Raw genomic sequence first — 18,316 nt, forward strand, 5'->3', positions numbered from 1 at the left:
CCATGGTGTATCAGCTGATTAACTAAAGTGATTATTTGGTTGTGAATAAACAACACCTGGTTACTCCAAGCAAAGGAAGATGGTCAAAACTGAGACCTGGGGAAACGCATTACACTATTCCTTCTTTCAGAAACCAAGTGATATTTTGTAAAATTATACATAGACCAGAAATTATATGAAAAGATTAACTGTCTGCTACCTTCTCCTCATACACAACACAATCTCAAAAGAGCACTTCCGGCTACATCAGCCTTATTTGTTTTTATTTTTTATTTTTTTGGATCAGTCCCCTGAGAGACGTGAGTAACAGGACGGCCCCTTGTCACCGTTGCCATGGCCACAGCCCACACACTCTTCCTGGGTTGTCACGCTCAGTCGTTCACCTGAGAGAGGGCGGGGCCAGCTTGGCCATGGTTAATGTGGAGCGAGGAGATTGCCTGGGGGTTGTTCTCATGAAAAGGGAAGAGAAGAATCAATGCTTTCTAACACTGAGAGTCAGCAGTGTGGCGGGTTTGATCAAGCCCCCTATGTCATTCCTGCAGATAAAATGACCTCTTTGATTTCTCACGTGCTTTGGGGTGTTTATTATTAATTAGTGCATGCAAATAGTTCTTTGTTCGTTTCTACGTGTCACCACACCCTAGTACATGGTTCATGGTCTACTGTGTGACCTACATGTCTACGGAGCTCGAAAAGAGGTTATAGGTTAGAATCCCTGGTTTGTTGGTGGAATTCCACACATCTCGCTGTAGATTTAAATTAGACGCTTCACTTTGGCTACTACAAAGTGATTCTCAGTGTAAGACGTGTGTTGCACAAACACTTAATGTGCCGTGTAATTATTCACGTGTGGATTAGGGTCACTGGTTTGGTTGCTCAGAAATGCCTGAGATTGTGTGGCGATCACAGACCTTGAGGGACAATTTGTGGTTTTTAACAATACCCAACATCTGGAATATACTATGTAAACACTAACTGTACAAGAAGGATTACAGGCATAGGAGACTAAGTTAAATCCAAATCTAGCTTATTCAGTAAATTCCTTGGGTCAGTAACACTGGTTGTTGCCTCATTTAAGCAAACAACTGGCCCTCAGAGGTCAACACTTTATTGTTTAGGAGCAAACATGTCCGAGGTGAAGTTCTTTTTCTCCAATCAAGTTCGTGTCACCCCACCTCTGAGTAATGCCCAGAAACTGAGACGTAAGCAAGGATGGTCTATGTTTACATACGGAGGAAGTTGATTATTTTAACAAGGGTGATAGGTATAGTATCTACATGTATCTACATATTTAGTTTGAGAGTTTGACTGTAAAATGTAGGTTTTTTTTAAGTGATATTAGGCTCAGTTGTGATGAGTTAAATACTTAGAGAGACTTCCCAGTCCTGATTTTAGGTTACTCATGCTCTATCTAGGATTTGGTGCCAGTACTATCATATGAATGGAAGTTCCCTGGAGGAGGTACAGTCCTTCACCTACCTGGGCAGCATCATCGACCAGCAGGGTGGAACAGATACAGACGTCAAGGCAAGGATCGGCAAAGCAAGAGCCGCCTTCATCCAGCTCAAGAACATCTGGGCTTCCAGAGAACTGACCTTGACCACCAAGATCCGTCTGTTCAATTCCAACGTGAAGTCAGTATTGTTGTACGGGGCGAAACCTGGAGGACAACCAAAACCAACATCCGAAGAATCCAGACGTTCATCAACACCTGTCTCAGAAAGATTTTCCACATCCGCTGGCCAGACACCATCAGTAACACCAACCTATGGGAAAAGACCTACCAACCTTCAGTAGAAGCAGAAATCTGGAAGAGAAGATGGGGATGGATAGGGCATACCCTCCGCAAACCACAAACCAACATCACCAGACAGGCTCTCAGATGGAACCCCCAAGGCAAGCGGAAGAGAGGCCGTCCAAGAAACACCTGGAGACGAGACCTCGAGGCAGAAATGACAAGGATGGGCTACACCTGGAGTCAACTAGAAAGAATGGCCCAGGACAGAAACCTCTGGAGATCTACCTTTGGCGGCCCATACCCCGGACTATCATACCAGTTCTCTTCTAAATTTGAAAGCAGGACATTAAACATTATCAGTTTTTTATTGATTTATTTTACTCATGGGTAGGGTACCAGGTGATCCACATGGCAGTGGATTTAATCACGGAATTATTTTGACGTGGCAGCGATGCATAGTATTAATGCAACAGATGTCCACGTGCAGAGGTGAATAGTTCAGGTCCAGAAAGTAAAATCCAACTGTTTGGTTTTAAGTGGTAGAAAAAAATAATAATGTTCGTGATTTATGTTCGCAAACACTGCCGAACAAGTTGGTGGACTAATGAGGGCACAATTTCAAAGTGGAAAGGCAGTTTGGGAGTGTAAATGAGTCACCACAGATTAACTCAATCTTGAGTAATGACAAAATGAGGCACACGCCATGTGTCTGCCTCCGTTTTCCAAGGGTCTGTCACCTCACAGAAGACCAAGTGCAGCCACCTGCTTTACCAACCTGCTTGTAGTCTTGTGTGCCCCAGCTCATCATCGCTGGCAGGGCAGGAAGCAGGAAGTGACTCTTTTCAGTACACCGTTTGCCAGTCTCTACCAATCTCTTTTTTTGGAAAAAACCCAGGTGTAATGATGTAATACTTGGGCAGGGCTGGAACGGAAATATTCACAATATATATTATGTTGGAACAATAAACTTTACTGTCAGGTAGAGCACACCAAATATGAGTGTTCTTGGTATACTCAGAAAAACTGCCAGACTCACTCATAAATAAGTCATTTTATTATTTCTTTCTCAAGATTATAGACAGAATATTAAGTACAACATTCTTCAATACAACATGACTTCTGTAAAATACTGTACACATTACGTACTGTAATATCAGTGCATTTTCTACTACCACAACAAAGAATGTCAAATTCTTAAACATGCCTTCATTTAGTTTTTCAATAAGACATAGACAGTTCAAAGTAAATTCATTCACAATGTCATATATATATATATATATATATATATATATATATATATATATATATATATATATATATATATATATATTCGTTTTCTAATGTAAACAGCTTTCTGGTAATCTGACAAAGAATAAGACATGGTATTTGCACAGTGAGTGATATTTTTATGATATTTTTATGATATGGTGCATGTCAGGATGATTAAAAAAAATACATTCTACATTTACACCCCACTGGTGTGTTCAAGACCTCCATAACACAAAACTTAAAATCCAATGTAACATCTTTCAAATCCAGGTTATACTATCTACGGCATTGTCCAGCAGAAAGGCATGATTAAGCCTGATAAACTGTCCTGCAGTGTCTCGACAGACCTCAGTGACTTTTGGTTTCTAGAACGTGCCAATACGAGAGCAGCTGCAAGGACCAAACAGACCCAAATAGCCAGGGATGTCTCAAAACTGCACTCCCCAACCCTGCAGGACTCGCAATAGAACAATCTTCAACCAAACAAGCAAGAACTTTGGCAGACCAGAACCAAGTACTATGTGAAGTCTTCTTTGAAGGACCTGTGAAAACAGATACCCGGAAAGTGAGTTGAAGGTTCCTCAAAGCCATTATATGGACCAGAGAAGCATGCTGCAATTCTTCAGTCATAAGCTGGTCTAGCTTTATCTCTCTGCATGGACTTTCTGCATTAGATACCAATGTCACCATACTTAGCAACCAAAAAACCAACTAAAAACGTATTTGCAAGTTTGTGTAAGCAGCCTTGGGGGTAAAGTAGGGTAGATTTTGGTGTGTTTATCTTTGGCCTGTAACTGACCCAATCATTGGACCAAGGTTGTTGATCCCTTCACTTCAGGACAACATGAACAAATAACAGAGATACAGATTAGGTGTGGGATGGAAGGTGTCTGTTGGCTGTCTGCGCTGTGGGGTAAAACTGGTTGGGCCTGGTCTGAGCAATCTGCTCAGGGACTGTCTGAAAATTCACTTCCCGAGGTTTTAGTTAATACAAGACAATGAAAAGAATAAAACAGCACTTTGAATAAATAGCATTAAGATGAGATCTATTTGGGGCAAAACTAGAGTCCCGTTTCTGACAGGTAGACCAAAACAACATACAACGGCTTTCTGAAGCACGACTGGTATGTTTCACATTTAGAAAAGGTAGTTTTTACAGATCAGAAGCCAGATAAACTGTGGAAAACCTCCTTCATTTTTAAAATGTTGGGGTGTGCTATTGTGCTTTCTAACACCAAAGGGGTGCACACACAAAACACCAGTGACTACACTTATGCACTTCAAACAAAACGTAGACAGACACCCCGTGACTCCTGCCCAGGACAAGCACCGAGAGACACACAAACTCACTGTCCTTCCGTGCCTCACACCAATACACTGCAACATTCTCACGATACCTTGCACGCACTCGCACGCACGCACGCCTGCATGCATACACTCTTCTGTAAAGAGGAGATGACGCATGGCCAAACAGCTCTGGGGGGAAACTACAACGAAGTCGTTTTAAAATCACAAAAAGATCATCCCTCCAAAAGGTCTCCCAAATGGATGCTACGTTTCCACAGACATGTGCAACCAATAGGGAAAAATGCCAAAAAAAATCCTTCATGATCCTTTTCAGACATCTTGGTCTCTGCACAGTCTCTACAAGCATATCATTTAAAATTTAAATTTTTTAACTGATGCTCTATCCCATCTTGGGTCATGTTTGAAAATAACAGCAACATGCACCTGTAGTCTGTAGCTTTTCTGCATCATGTTCAGAGAAAAACAGCAAAACAAAAAACACTGAATTACAGGAGGTACAAGACCAGCTCATACCAAGACACTATCATGTCTTATATATTAATAAAATAGTAATAACAATAATAATAATAATAATAATATTGACAAGTTACAGTAATATTATCAAAAATAATTCTTAGTCAATAATATCCCACAAAAGACAGTGTTGAGTAGATGTACTAAAGACAGTGGATGGATCAAAACGAGCCAGTTTCGATACGAACAAAGAAATCTGCAGCAGGCAGGCCAGTCCGCTGCTCGCTTTTTGAACCCCGGGACGAGAGCGGCGAGCGAGCAGCATGTCAAATGAAGCCAGGGGGCACTGCTGCATCACCGGTAGACGTTCACCCCCATCTCACTCTGATCGGATCGACAACACATTCACACGAAGTCCAAGGGCAGCTTAGTTTTGGCCAGACAATCACCCTCTAGGCCGGAGGCCCCATCATGGACAGCATCACTGTCAGTCTCCCTGAGGAACTTCTCCAGCTTATCCAGGTAGGCGGGCCTCTGGGGCAGGAGGAAGTAGTGCGTGGTGCTGGCCTTGCGGCCATTTTCCATGATGGGCAGGATGCAGGGGGAGCCTTCGCTGTGCTGCCTCTGCAGGGCCCGGCTCACGTATTTGGGGTCGGGGGCAAAGCTCTGGGTGGGAGGCATCACGCCATTGAGGTACATGGGGAGGCTCTTGGGACTGGGGGTGCGAGATCCACCACTGGACAAGGGTTCACGGGGAGGCACCTTGGGGGGGCGGTCATCGTCGCTGTAGCCGCCAGAAGACACTTCTGCCGACCAACGGCGACTGGAGTCGGAGGACTTGAACGGGCGTGGAGGCAATGGCACGCGGGGCGGCACCTCCGGCTTTCCCTGGGTGTGGGCGGCACGCGGTTGGCCGGACAAGCGCGAGGCGGACTTGTTGAAGGAGCCTGCCGGGCCCGAGTGGGAGCGATGGAGGCGCCGCTGGGGCTTCGGTCCGCCCAGCACGGCCGGCTGCTCCGGCTCTGGAGCGGGTTCCAGTTCGGGCTCCAGGACGGAAGGCCCCCCAGGGCCATCAAAGTAAGCATAGTTGATCTGGCCACATCCCCTGTAGCTGCGACGGCCCGGTGCGCCGTACCGAAAGGACTTGGGGCCTGCCTCTGGCATGAGGCAGTGACTGTCGTCGGCACTGGTGAAGAACTCCACTTCACTGTCCACAACCTGGTCCAGAACCGCAGACCCCGGGAGTGGCGGGAGGGGCCGGGTGCTGCGCGCCGGCGTGTGAGGGGGGGTACGCTCGTACACCGACAGGCGCTGGAAGGAGGGCACCACCTGGTCACCATCACTGGGGTTGGATGTTTCCGCTCCGCCTGGCAGAATTATCTTCAGGGGGTGTGACTTCCTGGACAGCAGGCGCTGAGCCCCAGAGCTGTGTTGCTTGTGAGGGAGGGGGCGCTGTCCTGTGCAGAAGCAGAAAGGACTCATAAGTCAGACTATATGGGACAACCCAGTGCAACAGGTGACACTGAACATTGAGCTGAATCTCAGTTGAACACCGCTGAGACCTAAAGGACAGATCGACCGTCTGGCTGGCCGATGTCACACTGGAGTGGTAGCGATTGAGGGGCCACACATGGGAAGGGGCACAGATACACCTCAGCAGGTTAGAGGAACTGCCTTCAGGCCACTGTAGGGGGGGGCAGAATTCTTCAGGGGCTAAAATTAGAGCAGGGCAGAACTCACAAGGGCCTGGCAGTGGCACAGATAACACAGCGTCATTTCTGTTGACTTGCAGACACACACCCGGGAGGGGTGCACACTGTAGGGAATGTGGGACGAGGGACAGAGGGGCGTGCGTGTGTGCACGTGCACGTGCGTGTGTACTCACTCTCTGGTCCTGTAGCAGCAGGGTTCAGCTGATGCACTCGGAGGCTGTACTCCATCGCCGTGGCGTCGAGGCTGAAGTACAAACTGCGAAAGCCGCGGTGGCGCGTTACTCAGTGCGGTCAAGGGACCGGGGCGAGGCACAGTTAAAAAGCGCAGTGAGGTGCTCACTTGTCCAAGTCGTGGTGATGACTCCAGGACGCTTTGGCCCCGGCCATGTCCCGCAGATGGAGGTTCCCTGGGGGCAGGTGGATCTCCTGTGCAGCAAGGCCCGCGATGGACATCATCCAGCCACACTCAGGTCACGTTCAAACCACGGGACGCTTCGCCCCTATCTGGCACCCAGCAGCATGCCTAGAGGGCAGAAGGGATGCGGGGTTCAGAGAAAGGCCGGAGCTATAACGCAGGGCTTGATGATATGAACCTGCTTAGGAAACACTGCGCTCGTTCAAACTATGGCAGAACAGCAGGCCTACATTGAATTCATTATGGCAAAGTGAACTGTGCAGGTTGTGCTGGAAACATGTCAGGTTAAACCAGGCAGAAGCAACCGGAATTCGCTGTCAAATGTCATCTGTTGCAAATTCTGCCAAATTTGAAATGTGACCTTGAAGCCACAGCCCAGCTGTGAAGCGAGTGATGCGGTATCACCATTACATAACTTTATGGCCATTTTTAAGATTAAAACCGGCGTCGTTAAGAAGATCCAGTTGATACGAGCAGCATTAACATCTCACACAGCTCAAGGGAGCCGGAGGATTTCCATCATGTATGAAAGCTACCCCACAGTTTCTCCAGAGAGTTTATAAACGGTGACACTGCCAAGCTCTGCCAACGGCTTACACCTGTCACTTATTAAAGTTGGACTGTTGGTGAGAAGAAAAGCGGCAGGTGTTTGCATCAGGCATGAGGGTATGCTGTCATTTAACTATTAGCATCTCCTTTAAAAAGTAAAAAGACTCAATTTGCTGGGTGAAGACCAGGATAGCTATGTTACTGCTGATGCAAATGTTAGTGAACCTATACAGGGTGAGTTTAATAGCTCATCCAGCTGTTTATCTGACAGTTTCCAAAGCCAAGCAATAGCAGAATGCGCAGCATTTGAAACTTTATACTTATGCAAGTATGATTTGTTCACACATTTATTCCATTTATAAAACATATCGGTATCTTTAGCACACATTAACTATGACATGACAAAAACCACAGACACACACACACCAAAATTATGTTAATGTTCATTACTGTGACCACTCCAGAAAAGGGACTTATGTGCACTTGTTTAGGAACAACACGGTCCGCAGGGATATACATTAATTTTCCTGTCACACTACGGATCGCCATCGTACACTGGCGCACACACAGACACGCATCTTTTCGGTGCTTAAGAAAGATTCCACGAGCCAGGAACGAAATGTTCCCTGCCGTGTCACTGCAATCAATGGCAGACTGTTTGGTGGCCTCTGGTGAAAGAGCGGGAGGGAGGGAGGGAGAGAGAGAGAGAGAGAGAGAGAGAGAGAGAGAGAGAGAGAGAGAAAGAGAGAGAGAGAGAGAGAGAGAGAGAGAGAGAACTGTAACTTCGATTGCAACACTTTAAAAAAATGACTCAATATCACTCTACAGCAAATATAACGATAAAATCTGGGACTTTATTACAATTCTAGGAGACCTTCTTCAAATATAAGAAACCAATCATTAATTCCAGCAGCGCATGAATAAGGGGATACGCATAAATGGGGCCGCTTTTATTCATGAATGGCTCTTTGTGCATAAAAACTCTCGCATTCCCCAATTCTGGGAGAACCAGGCTGCAGTCTCCCCAGGGGCCAGAGCTGGAAGACCCAATATTGAACGAAATGGTCCGCATGGAGTGAACGTGAATGCTTCGGCCAGGGAAACGCCACATTGCGGCGATTAGCGCACAGTAAATCCCCACGGAGCCAGCCGTCTGTTCAGCTCAGACCGGGTTCACGTCGGCCAGAGTCGGCGAAGGAACCGTCTTTGCCTTCGCAACAGGTGCAAACACAGATATGAGCCCGGGAACCACAGTTCTCCAGCCGAGAGACCAGATTTACGGACAGCCGACATATGTATCTTAATAGCAAATACTTTAAACCTGCCTTTAATCTCGACGCATTTCGTTAAGCCTGTAGTGTGTGAAAGCGTTTATGTTTTAAGTGCTTCGCATGTACACATTTAATATGCATTACAAAAGGACCTGCTAGTAAACCACCCATAACTGAATGGAAGGGGTTACTATTTATCATAACTCGCATTTGCGTCTAAATTTAGCCTTAAAATGACAGTTTTGGACAGGCACATGTGGCTGCTAGTAAATCTGAATGAAAACTGTACATGTATTTAAAGGATTAGAGACGACAGCACAATATATTTATACACAAATTCATATAATCTCTGAACCACATTCTTTAATCCGTGTATATAAATGGTACATGCATGGAGCAGGTAATAAAATAAACGTACCATTTCAGATTTGCACGTCTGATTAAGAAGAAAAGCAAAACACACCCCGGCTTTTTTGCCCCTACAGCGGTTTCCGAGCAACGATATCCGCTGTACCTGCGCCGCGGGGCGCGCACCGGCAACCAGCAGCACCCGATTCAGCGACCGAGGAGGTTTTACCGGACCTATGCAGGGTATGTCCCCTAAAAACAGATACAATTACCCCCTTCAATGCCGCTGCCTTGACAAGTGACCTGAAATTAGGCCACAGCATAAAAGATCAGAATAACCGACATGGGCCTATTATTTTCCATTTACAGCACATCAGTCTCTCTGTACGATCACATTTAAGCCATAAATAATCATACGTGTATAATATCAATATATATTTTTGCCATCAATCTCGTGTTCACGCGAACAGCCTCGGTTACAGAAAAAAATAACTATAATAATCAAATCTACAATTTTTACTATAAAACCATGCATTCGGCTTATGCTTTAAGTATGGAAACGGATACCTATATTTCGGTGAAAATACAGTTGGTTGATATAAAGAAAAAAAAAGAAAAAAACGTGCGATATCCGAAATATCCGCGTAAACTATAACACGTTTCACAATCGTCCATACACAATTACATGGCAAGAAAATAGTTAAAGTAATCAGATGCCTATATAACGAGATAACGCCGTATACTGGGCTGTCGTCATCAAATCACACATATACACATAGCAGACTTTACATCTGCGTTTTATCAATGCTCACCTAAAACAAGCGGACGGTATTTAATGCGCACTCACTATTCCCACGGCCTCCCCCATGTTGCCGTAGACTCTTCCTTGGCTTTTGCGATGTTTAGCCGACTCAGTGTGTCCTGTCAGTTCTGTCAAGCCCCGGTAATACGGGCAATTAAAGGCGCGCTGAGTTTTACTGCTGTACTCCAAACTCCGTGTTGCGCAAAACCCATTCACTTCGGGATACAGTTTTGCGATGCTCTTTATAGAGGGATCGCAGCGAAAAGGCAAAACTCCGCCCTTAACGCATCTTAAAGACACAGTGCAGTCTGGAGGCTGCTGGGACCAGCGCTTCTGCTTCAGAGCAGCTGTTACCAAAGAGATGGGTCATGAATTTCGAGTTGGTAAATTGTGCGCATGACAAGCGAAATTTTGTGAATGATATTCTTTATCACCCATCTACTTCTTCTCTACTGATTTACACCTGCCGGTGATGTTGTTTTCGCGATATAACACACGTCATCGCGGAATTAATCTGGGTCTTCGTCTAGACGTTTAAAAATATGGCGAAGCATGATTTCTTTTAACTGCTAAGTTCTAGTTTGAGATCAACCCCTTTATATATCCTTAATATTCGCAGAACAAATATCTGTATTTCAATTTCCACTCGCATTGCAAGATATAGATATGGGTAGGCATACCTTAAATACAAGAGTGGAATTTTATACACTTGAAGTGCCATTGGGGGAAATACAAAATAAAGGTAAGAATATGATACACTTGATGTATTTTAAGATGTAACAATTACATATGATGGTGTGATCTCTAGGACTTTTGCGAAAAACTTCCTTAAACAAAGCTTATTACTGAAAAGCTTGCAAAACACAAGGCTCTGTTTAGACGGGCAAGGCAGCTTTTGTTTCTGCAAACACTGGCAATATTCATCCATATCCACTGTTTTGTAGCAGTAATGTCAATGTATGACTTCATAAGTAAAACCTCAGATGTCTGCTCAACAGCTGTATGTTTGTAATGTGCCGTGTGCCTCATTTACACATCACTTTGGACAAAAGCGTCTACTGAATTAAATAAATGTAAATGTGAATGTAACACTGTGTTCTCAATATTACAACAAGGCCAATAACATCCTCGCTTTATTCGAAAAACCCAGTCCTTGGAGGCTCAGTGTCAACTGCTTCCACCCGGCATGGCAAATACAACCATCTTTCAGGGACACCCTTTCTCCACAATGGTGACAACTCTAGATTTTTCATCTCTTTGCTCAGAGGTTAACTGAACTGCTTGACATCATTTTACTAAATATGGTCCCCCTACACTTACTTCATGTACAACTAAACCAGAACTGTTAACACCAAACGTTTATCCGAGTCTTCACTGGAGTCAAATAAACACTCTCCGTGTTAATTAGCACTGCCGATATCCTCTGTTAGCATAGCAGCAAAGCCTCAGATTACAGCTTTTGGCCAAATTGCTTTGTTTGTCCAGTGCATTAAGAAAACATAACAACAAACCACTTACTGTGAAATAATCTTCTCATTTAGAAGTGTTACTGGTAATATTACTTAATCATATCGAGTCTGTACATTCTTAATATGACTATGGTTCTGCCACTCCTAAATAAAACATTTAACTGACACTGTTGTTTTTGTAATAGTCCATTTTCTGAAATCTGCCCAGATGATTGAACTTGCATCACGTAAGAATACTTAAGATTACATAAGGTTAGATATTACCAATGCGTGTATTTATCTGTGAGATCATAACAGCACGTTCCAAATTCCTGTCGGGAAATGAGTACAGATGGAACACACAACTGCAAAAGGAGCATTTGTGTAGCCGCAAATTCCTGCAGGCAGCTTTGCAAGGGTACGCGGCGTGCTTTCCCTATACCCTGCTCAAAATTTATTGCTCATCTCTTCTATTCTTCGGGGCCAGATGCAGCAGGCAGCACAACATGCTCTTTCGTGCGCTACTACACGGGTGGCACAGCCACTCGGGGCACAACCTTAGACTTGCGCCGAACTCTTCCGCTCTCTTGCAAACTGCCATTAATAGGTACGCGATACCAGAGAAGAAAGACGGAAAAACCGGGGCTGTTCCGGTCCGAAAGTAACTCAGCCATGAACTTTTCTCCTCTGCACGCGTCACAACCTCCGCCCCCGGCTGTTCCGCTGTAGCGCAGCTTCACCGGTTGACGTGATGATGTCAGTGACCACAGGAAACTCCTTAAAAAGACAGACAGAAGTAAGCTTGGAATGAGGGGTTTGGGAAAGGGGGCGAGAGGGCGGGGCAGCTGACCAGGGGCTTGTCCCGACAGGGAGGGAACTGACCCCATTCACACCACAACTATCATCCGAGAGACTGGACTTGCAAATATTAAGCCGAATGAGCAGCCAAGAAAGAAAACCATTCAAATACGGCCACATATTAAAAACAAGAACAGAAAAATTCATTCCTTTGTGATGGGACATCTGTTTCAACGAGATATTGAAAAGACAAAATTTATGAAGAACTTCTAGAGAAGTCAGCACTGGGAGTTTCCTCTTCTAAGCTATGCTCCGTATCGGAAATTATCCCAGCTGTTAGTAAGGATTCCAGCTTAGTGAGGTGGGGCAAAGAAAGCATCGAGTGAAAAGGGAGGCATCAGCTCTACGGGCTCAGGTTGGTGGCTACCTGACAGCCCTCACCTGCTAACGCAATTACGTTACACGCATTTTTTTAGACCCAGGATGAAAGTTTGTCCAGAGACATACATGTCAATAAAAACGACTCTCATTCCCACGCTGTAAGATACATGGCATGACAGAAAGCAGTTTCTTCTTGATGGGACATGTATACTTAATGCACTGGGTTTATCTCACAATTCTCTGCTGAGTGATTCTAACTTTATGAATGGGAGAACACAGGAATCTGTGCTGTAGCACTTTGCGGGGTTTGGCAGTGCCCACACAAACAGCTGCCAGTGACTTAGCTTGTACACGCTTAGCATGAGCGGTGGCCCCTCTAGAGCCATGCTGTTTGTTCCCTTCCAGTTGGAGGTAATGGCAACGGAACATCAGAGCAGATGCGAGGCATAGCCTCACGCGTAACGTATGGGGGAGGGTGCCACAACGAATTTAACATGAGGGATTCATCTGGGGCTGGACGCCCCCTTCAGGCCAATGTGTCAGACATCTGGATCACGTCCGTCTATCTGTCTGCCTGGAGGTCTGAGGGTGGTGGTTGGGGGTCAGATCACTTCCTGTTCCTGGGTTTCTGTTAAAGACAGCTGCTTACGCTTCCTTCCCATGCCAGGGCGATTTTCCGCGTTCTGACAAAGGCATTTCCCTAAGTTCTGCTGACTATAGAACTCAAAATTGTCCAGTGAAGCATGTTGGTTTAAAGGTCGCTGCTCATCTCACCTCCAGGAAGGTATTCGTCTGCTTCAGTGAATCAATCGTGAGCTGATCTGATATAATGCAGCTGTAATACATCGCATGATCAGCTAAACTTAAAAGAAAACAGTCTTTATGTTGAACTTGTATTTTCAGTTGAGACTTGGAATGGCCATTTAAGTCATATAGTAGTAGTTAACCAGGATGGCGACTGTGTCTCTGCTCCCTTGCCTTGGAAATACAGAACTGATTCCACTGTAGCCATTTTTTGCATGGAAAAAATATAAATATTACAAAATCATAGTACTAAGGAGTGCAATCCAGGATCCCCCAATTTCCGAGGATTATTCACTTCCTCTAGGTTCAGAAGCTGTGGAATAGCAAATTTTCCAAACAAAAAGAAAAGATTTAGATGTATTGCTTCACTTTTTTAAACAGTCTGACATCACAAGGGCCTGCCCAGCCTGCGGTCTGCTCTGACGGGGCAGAGGGGAATCTCCGAGGTGCAGGGTGTGTGCCTCCCCACACTTCAGAACCATGCCAAGCCGCAAGTCACCGGAAATCAGTTCCTGGTTAGCACTCTGTGCTGCATGAGCGGCACGTCGCACGAGTAGTGAGTGCGTGTCCGTCGTTGAGGGCACACGGCCCAGCATGTGATACAGATTAATGAGCAGCTACGGGAAGCAGGCGGGGGTGTACTGTCTGTGTACACAGTGTGGGCCACAACAAAATATTGTCATAGCGTTTGGAATGCTGTGTCAAGAAAACACAGCTCTGCCTGAAGGGCTTAGCTTCAAAGCCCTTTCTCAGGATGTGGGGAGGGACTGAGATCCCTCTCCCCCCAACTTTGGGGACACTGCTAATGGGTCAAACACGCTTTAGAAAAATCAAAAATTGGGGGGGGGGGGCAGTCTGTTTCTAGGTTTACCCTAACAAAATTATACCCAAATGCAGCTTGCTCATTCTTTATTTTTTTTTGGGGGGGGTGGGGGGGTGGGGGTTGCAATAGTGCCCCTCAGCAGGAATTATTCTAGTAAAATGTCTGAATATTTGCGAAAAGTATGAGAAGTATGAGGTGATGGTCTGGTTAAGTGGTGTGATGCGCAATCCCTGCCCGGTGTGATGTGTAATCCCTGCCCGGCGTGATGTGCAATCCCTGCCTGACGTGATGTGCAATCCCTGCCCGGCTTGATGTGCAATCCCTGCCCGGAAATGAGGCTGGCAATATGCTGACATCGTTTAGCATAGATCGTCTTTGTGATTGCCGTTATGTATGGTGTGCGGTGTGTTGCCTGTGAGCCAGTTGGCGAAATTCGAGAATAGCCAACCTATCATGGTGCTGCTGTGCAGGGACACTATGGAAATCAGCCTCTGCTTTGGTGCTGCGTCTGCTTGCTGCAAAGGCAGACTGCTGCATGTTGTTTGTTCTACTGAGAAGGTAATTGACTGCAGTCTGCCTACTAATGAACATCCACACCACCGCAAGGCAAGTAGACAAGCAACTATCGGACTCTAATCCAGAAAAACAATAATAATGAACAAAATATGTACTGTATTATACATTTTCATGGCACACCCTTCCACTGCACTTTCAAGAAATCTCACTGCGCACTGCTGCTGTGGCTCTTGTGTGCCTGATTGCCCTGTATGCACCATGCCTTTACCGCAAGCACTGCACCAAATAAACTAGAATACCACTGAAGAGATGCAGGAACAGCTGGTTTACAGTGAAGATGTCTCACTCCTCTGCTTCCGTGGTAACGCCTCTTCCTTCAACATCAACATCCGTGGTCCCCTCCGAGCCCACGATTCCGGCACAGAACTGATGAGATTCCCAGGCTTCCTGGTGCTTCTTTGGGAGTCTCTGGGAAGCTGCAAGATGTTCATTCCTGTGAACAGGATGAAGTATGATGGGTGGCAGACCAGAAATGGCGAGTCGTGGTCCCAGTATTCCCTATTCCCTCATCATCTACTCCAGCCACCTTGAAAAAGGAAAAAGGATTTGTGTGGGTATTGAGTAAGTCCTCAAACATGTCAAAAGCACCTTCTCATTACATGTCTTTAGTTCAGGTTACTCCAGAAGGTCTGCAAATGTGTGCCCCTCTCACATGGATGGTTTGGCCATGAATGCCTCTTACACATGCAGCGATGACTCGCAAAGGTTTCAGGTTTGTTTAAGGTCTGCTCACCATAGTCAGACAGTCCAAAAATAAACTTAAACTTTGTTGTATTTAAACACACTGTTTGTTTATTTTTGACCACGATTAAGCCGGTGGATACCTCCACAGCACTCAAACTGAAATGAAAACAAGGCTTTCCTCATGCTTCATGCTGTACTGTGTATCCTGTTTAAACAGTGCGAGGACATACACAATAGCAAAAAGTTCCAGGTACCATCTTTCATTTTGATATTCTGATTTTTAAGGAACTGTACCACTGACCCTGAGATTCCTAATGGGTGGTCTTTGGAATTCCCCTTTGTTATCCCCCCTTATCTACTTCTTCTCCCGCCCCCAACCCTTGCCATGAGTTTCACCGATATTTTAATTTTACCAGAGAAAACCATTTCAACCATGCATCAGGCCTCCTCGTTATTTTATGCCAACAGAAGACTGAGCTAAACTGAACCCCGCAACAGTGTTGCGCGGGATCAGCAGATCTACACTCACTAGATCTCCATGGCTGCTGCCATTTCCCTGCCGCCACTGCTTCACCATTTAACTGTCCTCCGGATGCGACAAGCCAGCTGGAGAGGATGTCACAAGGTCCAGGACAGATCCCGCAACACGCTGCAGGAAGTAAAGTCCTAAATGCGGGAACCGGCTGAATCACGAGGGTACGTCACTCGGGGGGGGGGCACTACTTTAATCTTCCTCTTTGGAGAAGTCTGTGCTGAACAGTCATCAACATGCATAAGGGCAATTACATTAATTCCCGGTACCAGTCTGCGTGGGGAAGGCGTGCTTAATGATCGGTGCCGCAGGTCCTGATATGCCCCAGCACGCACCGAAACCGGCCTGGAAACTTGCTGAGCTTTTTTCCACCTACAAAAAAAAATCAGCCAGGCGTTCAGGCAAAAGGACCTGCAGTGAGTGCAGTGCTCATTGCACAGGTGACTGCCTGGTGTCGAGCCCTCGGAAAGGGTCGCACGTTTACTTAGGGTCTGTTGAAAACAGTGGGCCCTATCTCAAGGATAACACTGCATCTCTTTTAAAATCAAGTGGTCAGAATGTTTTTAGAATGTTATTGAATCATTGTTCATTTAATCAAAAAAAGCTATTAGCATAGCATCTAGGTCATGTTGAAGGCCACACTTTGGCCCCCGGGATCCGACTGTAGCGTTGTCTGCGATTGCAGACAAACCCGCAAACACCTGCATGATCCCCTTGGCTCTGCTGTCTCTGCAAAACAGGAGAAGCGACTAAATGATAAGCCAATTCCACCTTAAAATGGCAGGAAACCCATGATGAGACAGCTCCTGAAAAACAGGTCCTTCTGCTTTGTGTGAAGACCACGTATCTACAGAATGTAAACATGTCACTGCATCACTGGCTGGAACATAAGGGACTCATTGCAGAGTATGCTCTGGGCGCAGCTGACTCCTGTCGGGGGTGTGGGGTGGCGGGGGGCGTCTGTAAAATAAGCATACATAGGAACCGTTTATTTGGATTTTCTTTCCGGGCTTCATGCAGAGGAAGGAGACATTAACTACCCAGCAGCCCGGCACCAGAGCTCTGACAGGATGTAAATCAGCCTGCTGTCACTCCCAACCAGCTGGAACGGCAGGCCCACACTGTGTGGAGGCGGGGCATGCGTGGGCGGGGTCAGCCTCTCATTGGCTACAGCTCATTGCCTCCCATCTCCATCACCTGTGGCACCTCCAACCTCTGAGAATACAGTGACACACAGACACACACACATATACACACACATTGGTTTGTAATTAGGTGTTTGCAGGGACTCTCCATTCATTTCTATGGGGAAAACTCTAGTCTCAACATGAAGACCTTAACCCCTACCCAGTCCTAACCTTAAGTAACCATAAGTAACCAAACAAAGTGCGCGACATTTGGCATTTTTAGTTTTTCGATTGATTCACAGATCTTTGTGGGAACCTGAGGTCCCCACAACGTGATATACGTCAACAGGTTTTTATTACATTGTGGGGAACACTTGGTCCCCACAATGTAATATAAACAAAATCCACACACACACACTCAAACACATACAAAACACAAGGTTAAACAATATTCCTCTACACACACAAGAAGAAAAGTGCACATGTGGACCCAGTATGGACCCAGATATGCTGTACAAACAAAAGATTCCTGTTTACGGACACACGCACAGACACTCAGGCACACTCACACCAGTTCACAGCAGTTCACATGTTCATATCCATCCATCCTAATCGACTAAAAGCCTGAAAAATTATAGAGATACAAGTATATGTGAACTGATGGGAAACTGGGTGCTTTTTTTTCTGGAATTCATTCTTAATGCATAAAGATTCCCAGTTAAAATATCACAATAATCCCTGAGCTCTGGCCCACACAACCAGATCCCGTTATCTGAATGGTTCTTCTATGGAGCAGCACTTACAGGCCAAACCAAATGCACCTCTCTGGGTGGGCGGTATGAAAGAATTTGCCCCGGGGGCCTCAATGACCCCCCCCCCCCTCCTGTTGCTGTGACCCTGTCCCCTCACTCCCTCCTAACGTGGTAAATCATGCGGCCAGGCAGGTTAACGAGGTTACAGCCTGGGCTCGGAGATCTGTTAAAAGGCTTGCAGAGGGGCCTCACCTCGGCTCTGTGTGGATGTGAGGTACCGGCTGCTCCCTGCCCACCTCCCCCTCCTCCTTCCGCACATCAGCCCCTCTGGAACAGATATGGTTGACCGAGGATGTAATTATTCCGCCCGAGTTTGTTAGGCGAAGCTGTTTATGCATGCGCTTTTTAACCAACCCCCCACATCTCTCATCCAGGACATGAGGTGTGAAACTGCACCAAACGGAACTGGTTTTCCATATGCAGGGCTGGATTCTGGATCGCAGGGTTACAGAGGTGGGACTGGATG

At 46.0% G+C, this 18,316-nt stretch overlaps 1 protein-coding gene across 2 annotated transcripts; it reads right to left on the reverse strand.

Annotated features, from left to right (window-relative positions):
- Positions 1 to 2,770: 2,770 nt before the first annotated feature.
- On the reverse strand, positions 2,771 to 10,121 carry errfi1a (ERBB receptor feedback inhibitor 1a). Of its 2 annotated transcripts, none has more exons than XM_049022879.1 (4): positions 9,911 to 10,121; positions 6,821 to 7,003; positions 6,654 to 6,736; positions 2,771 to 6,225 (listed from the first exon to the last, which is right to left on the reverse strand). In XM_049022879.1, the coding sequence occupies exons 2-4, from the start codon at positions 6,934 to 6,936 to the stop codon at positions 5,174 to 5,176; spliced, it is 1,251 nt and encodes a 416-aa protein (XP_048878836.1). In that variant the 5' UTR covers positions 6,937 to 7,003; positions 9,911 to 10,121; the 3' UTR covers positions 2,771 to 5,173. The 2 variants fall into 2 exon arrangements, with proteins under 2 accessions (XP_048878836.1, XP_048878835.1); XM_049022878.1 differs by having other exon boundaries at positions 9,876 to 10,121.
- Positions 10,122 to 18,316: the final 8,195 nt, after the last annotated feature.

The sequence above is a fragment of the Brienomyrus brachyistius genome, chromosome 8, assembly GCF_023856365.1.
Source record: "Brienomyrus brachyistius isolate T26 chromosome 8, BBRACH_0.4, whole genome shotgun sequence".
In the NCBI taxonomy this organism is placed as follows: Eukaryota; Metazoa; Chordata; class Actinopteri; order Osteoglossiformes; family Mormyridae; genus Brienomyrus; species Brienomyrus brachyistius.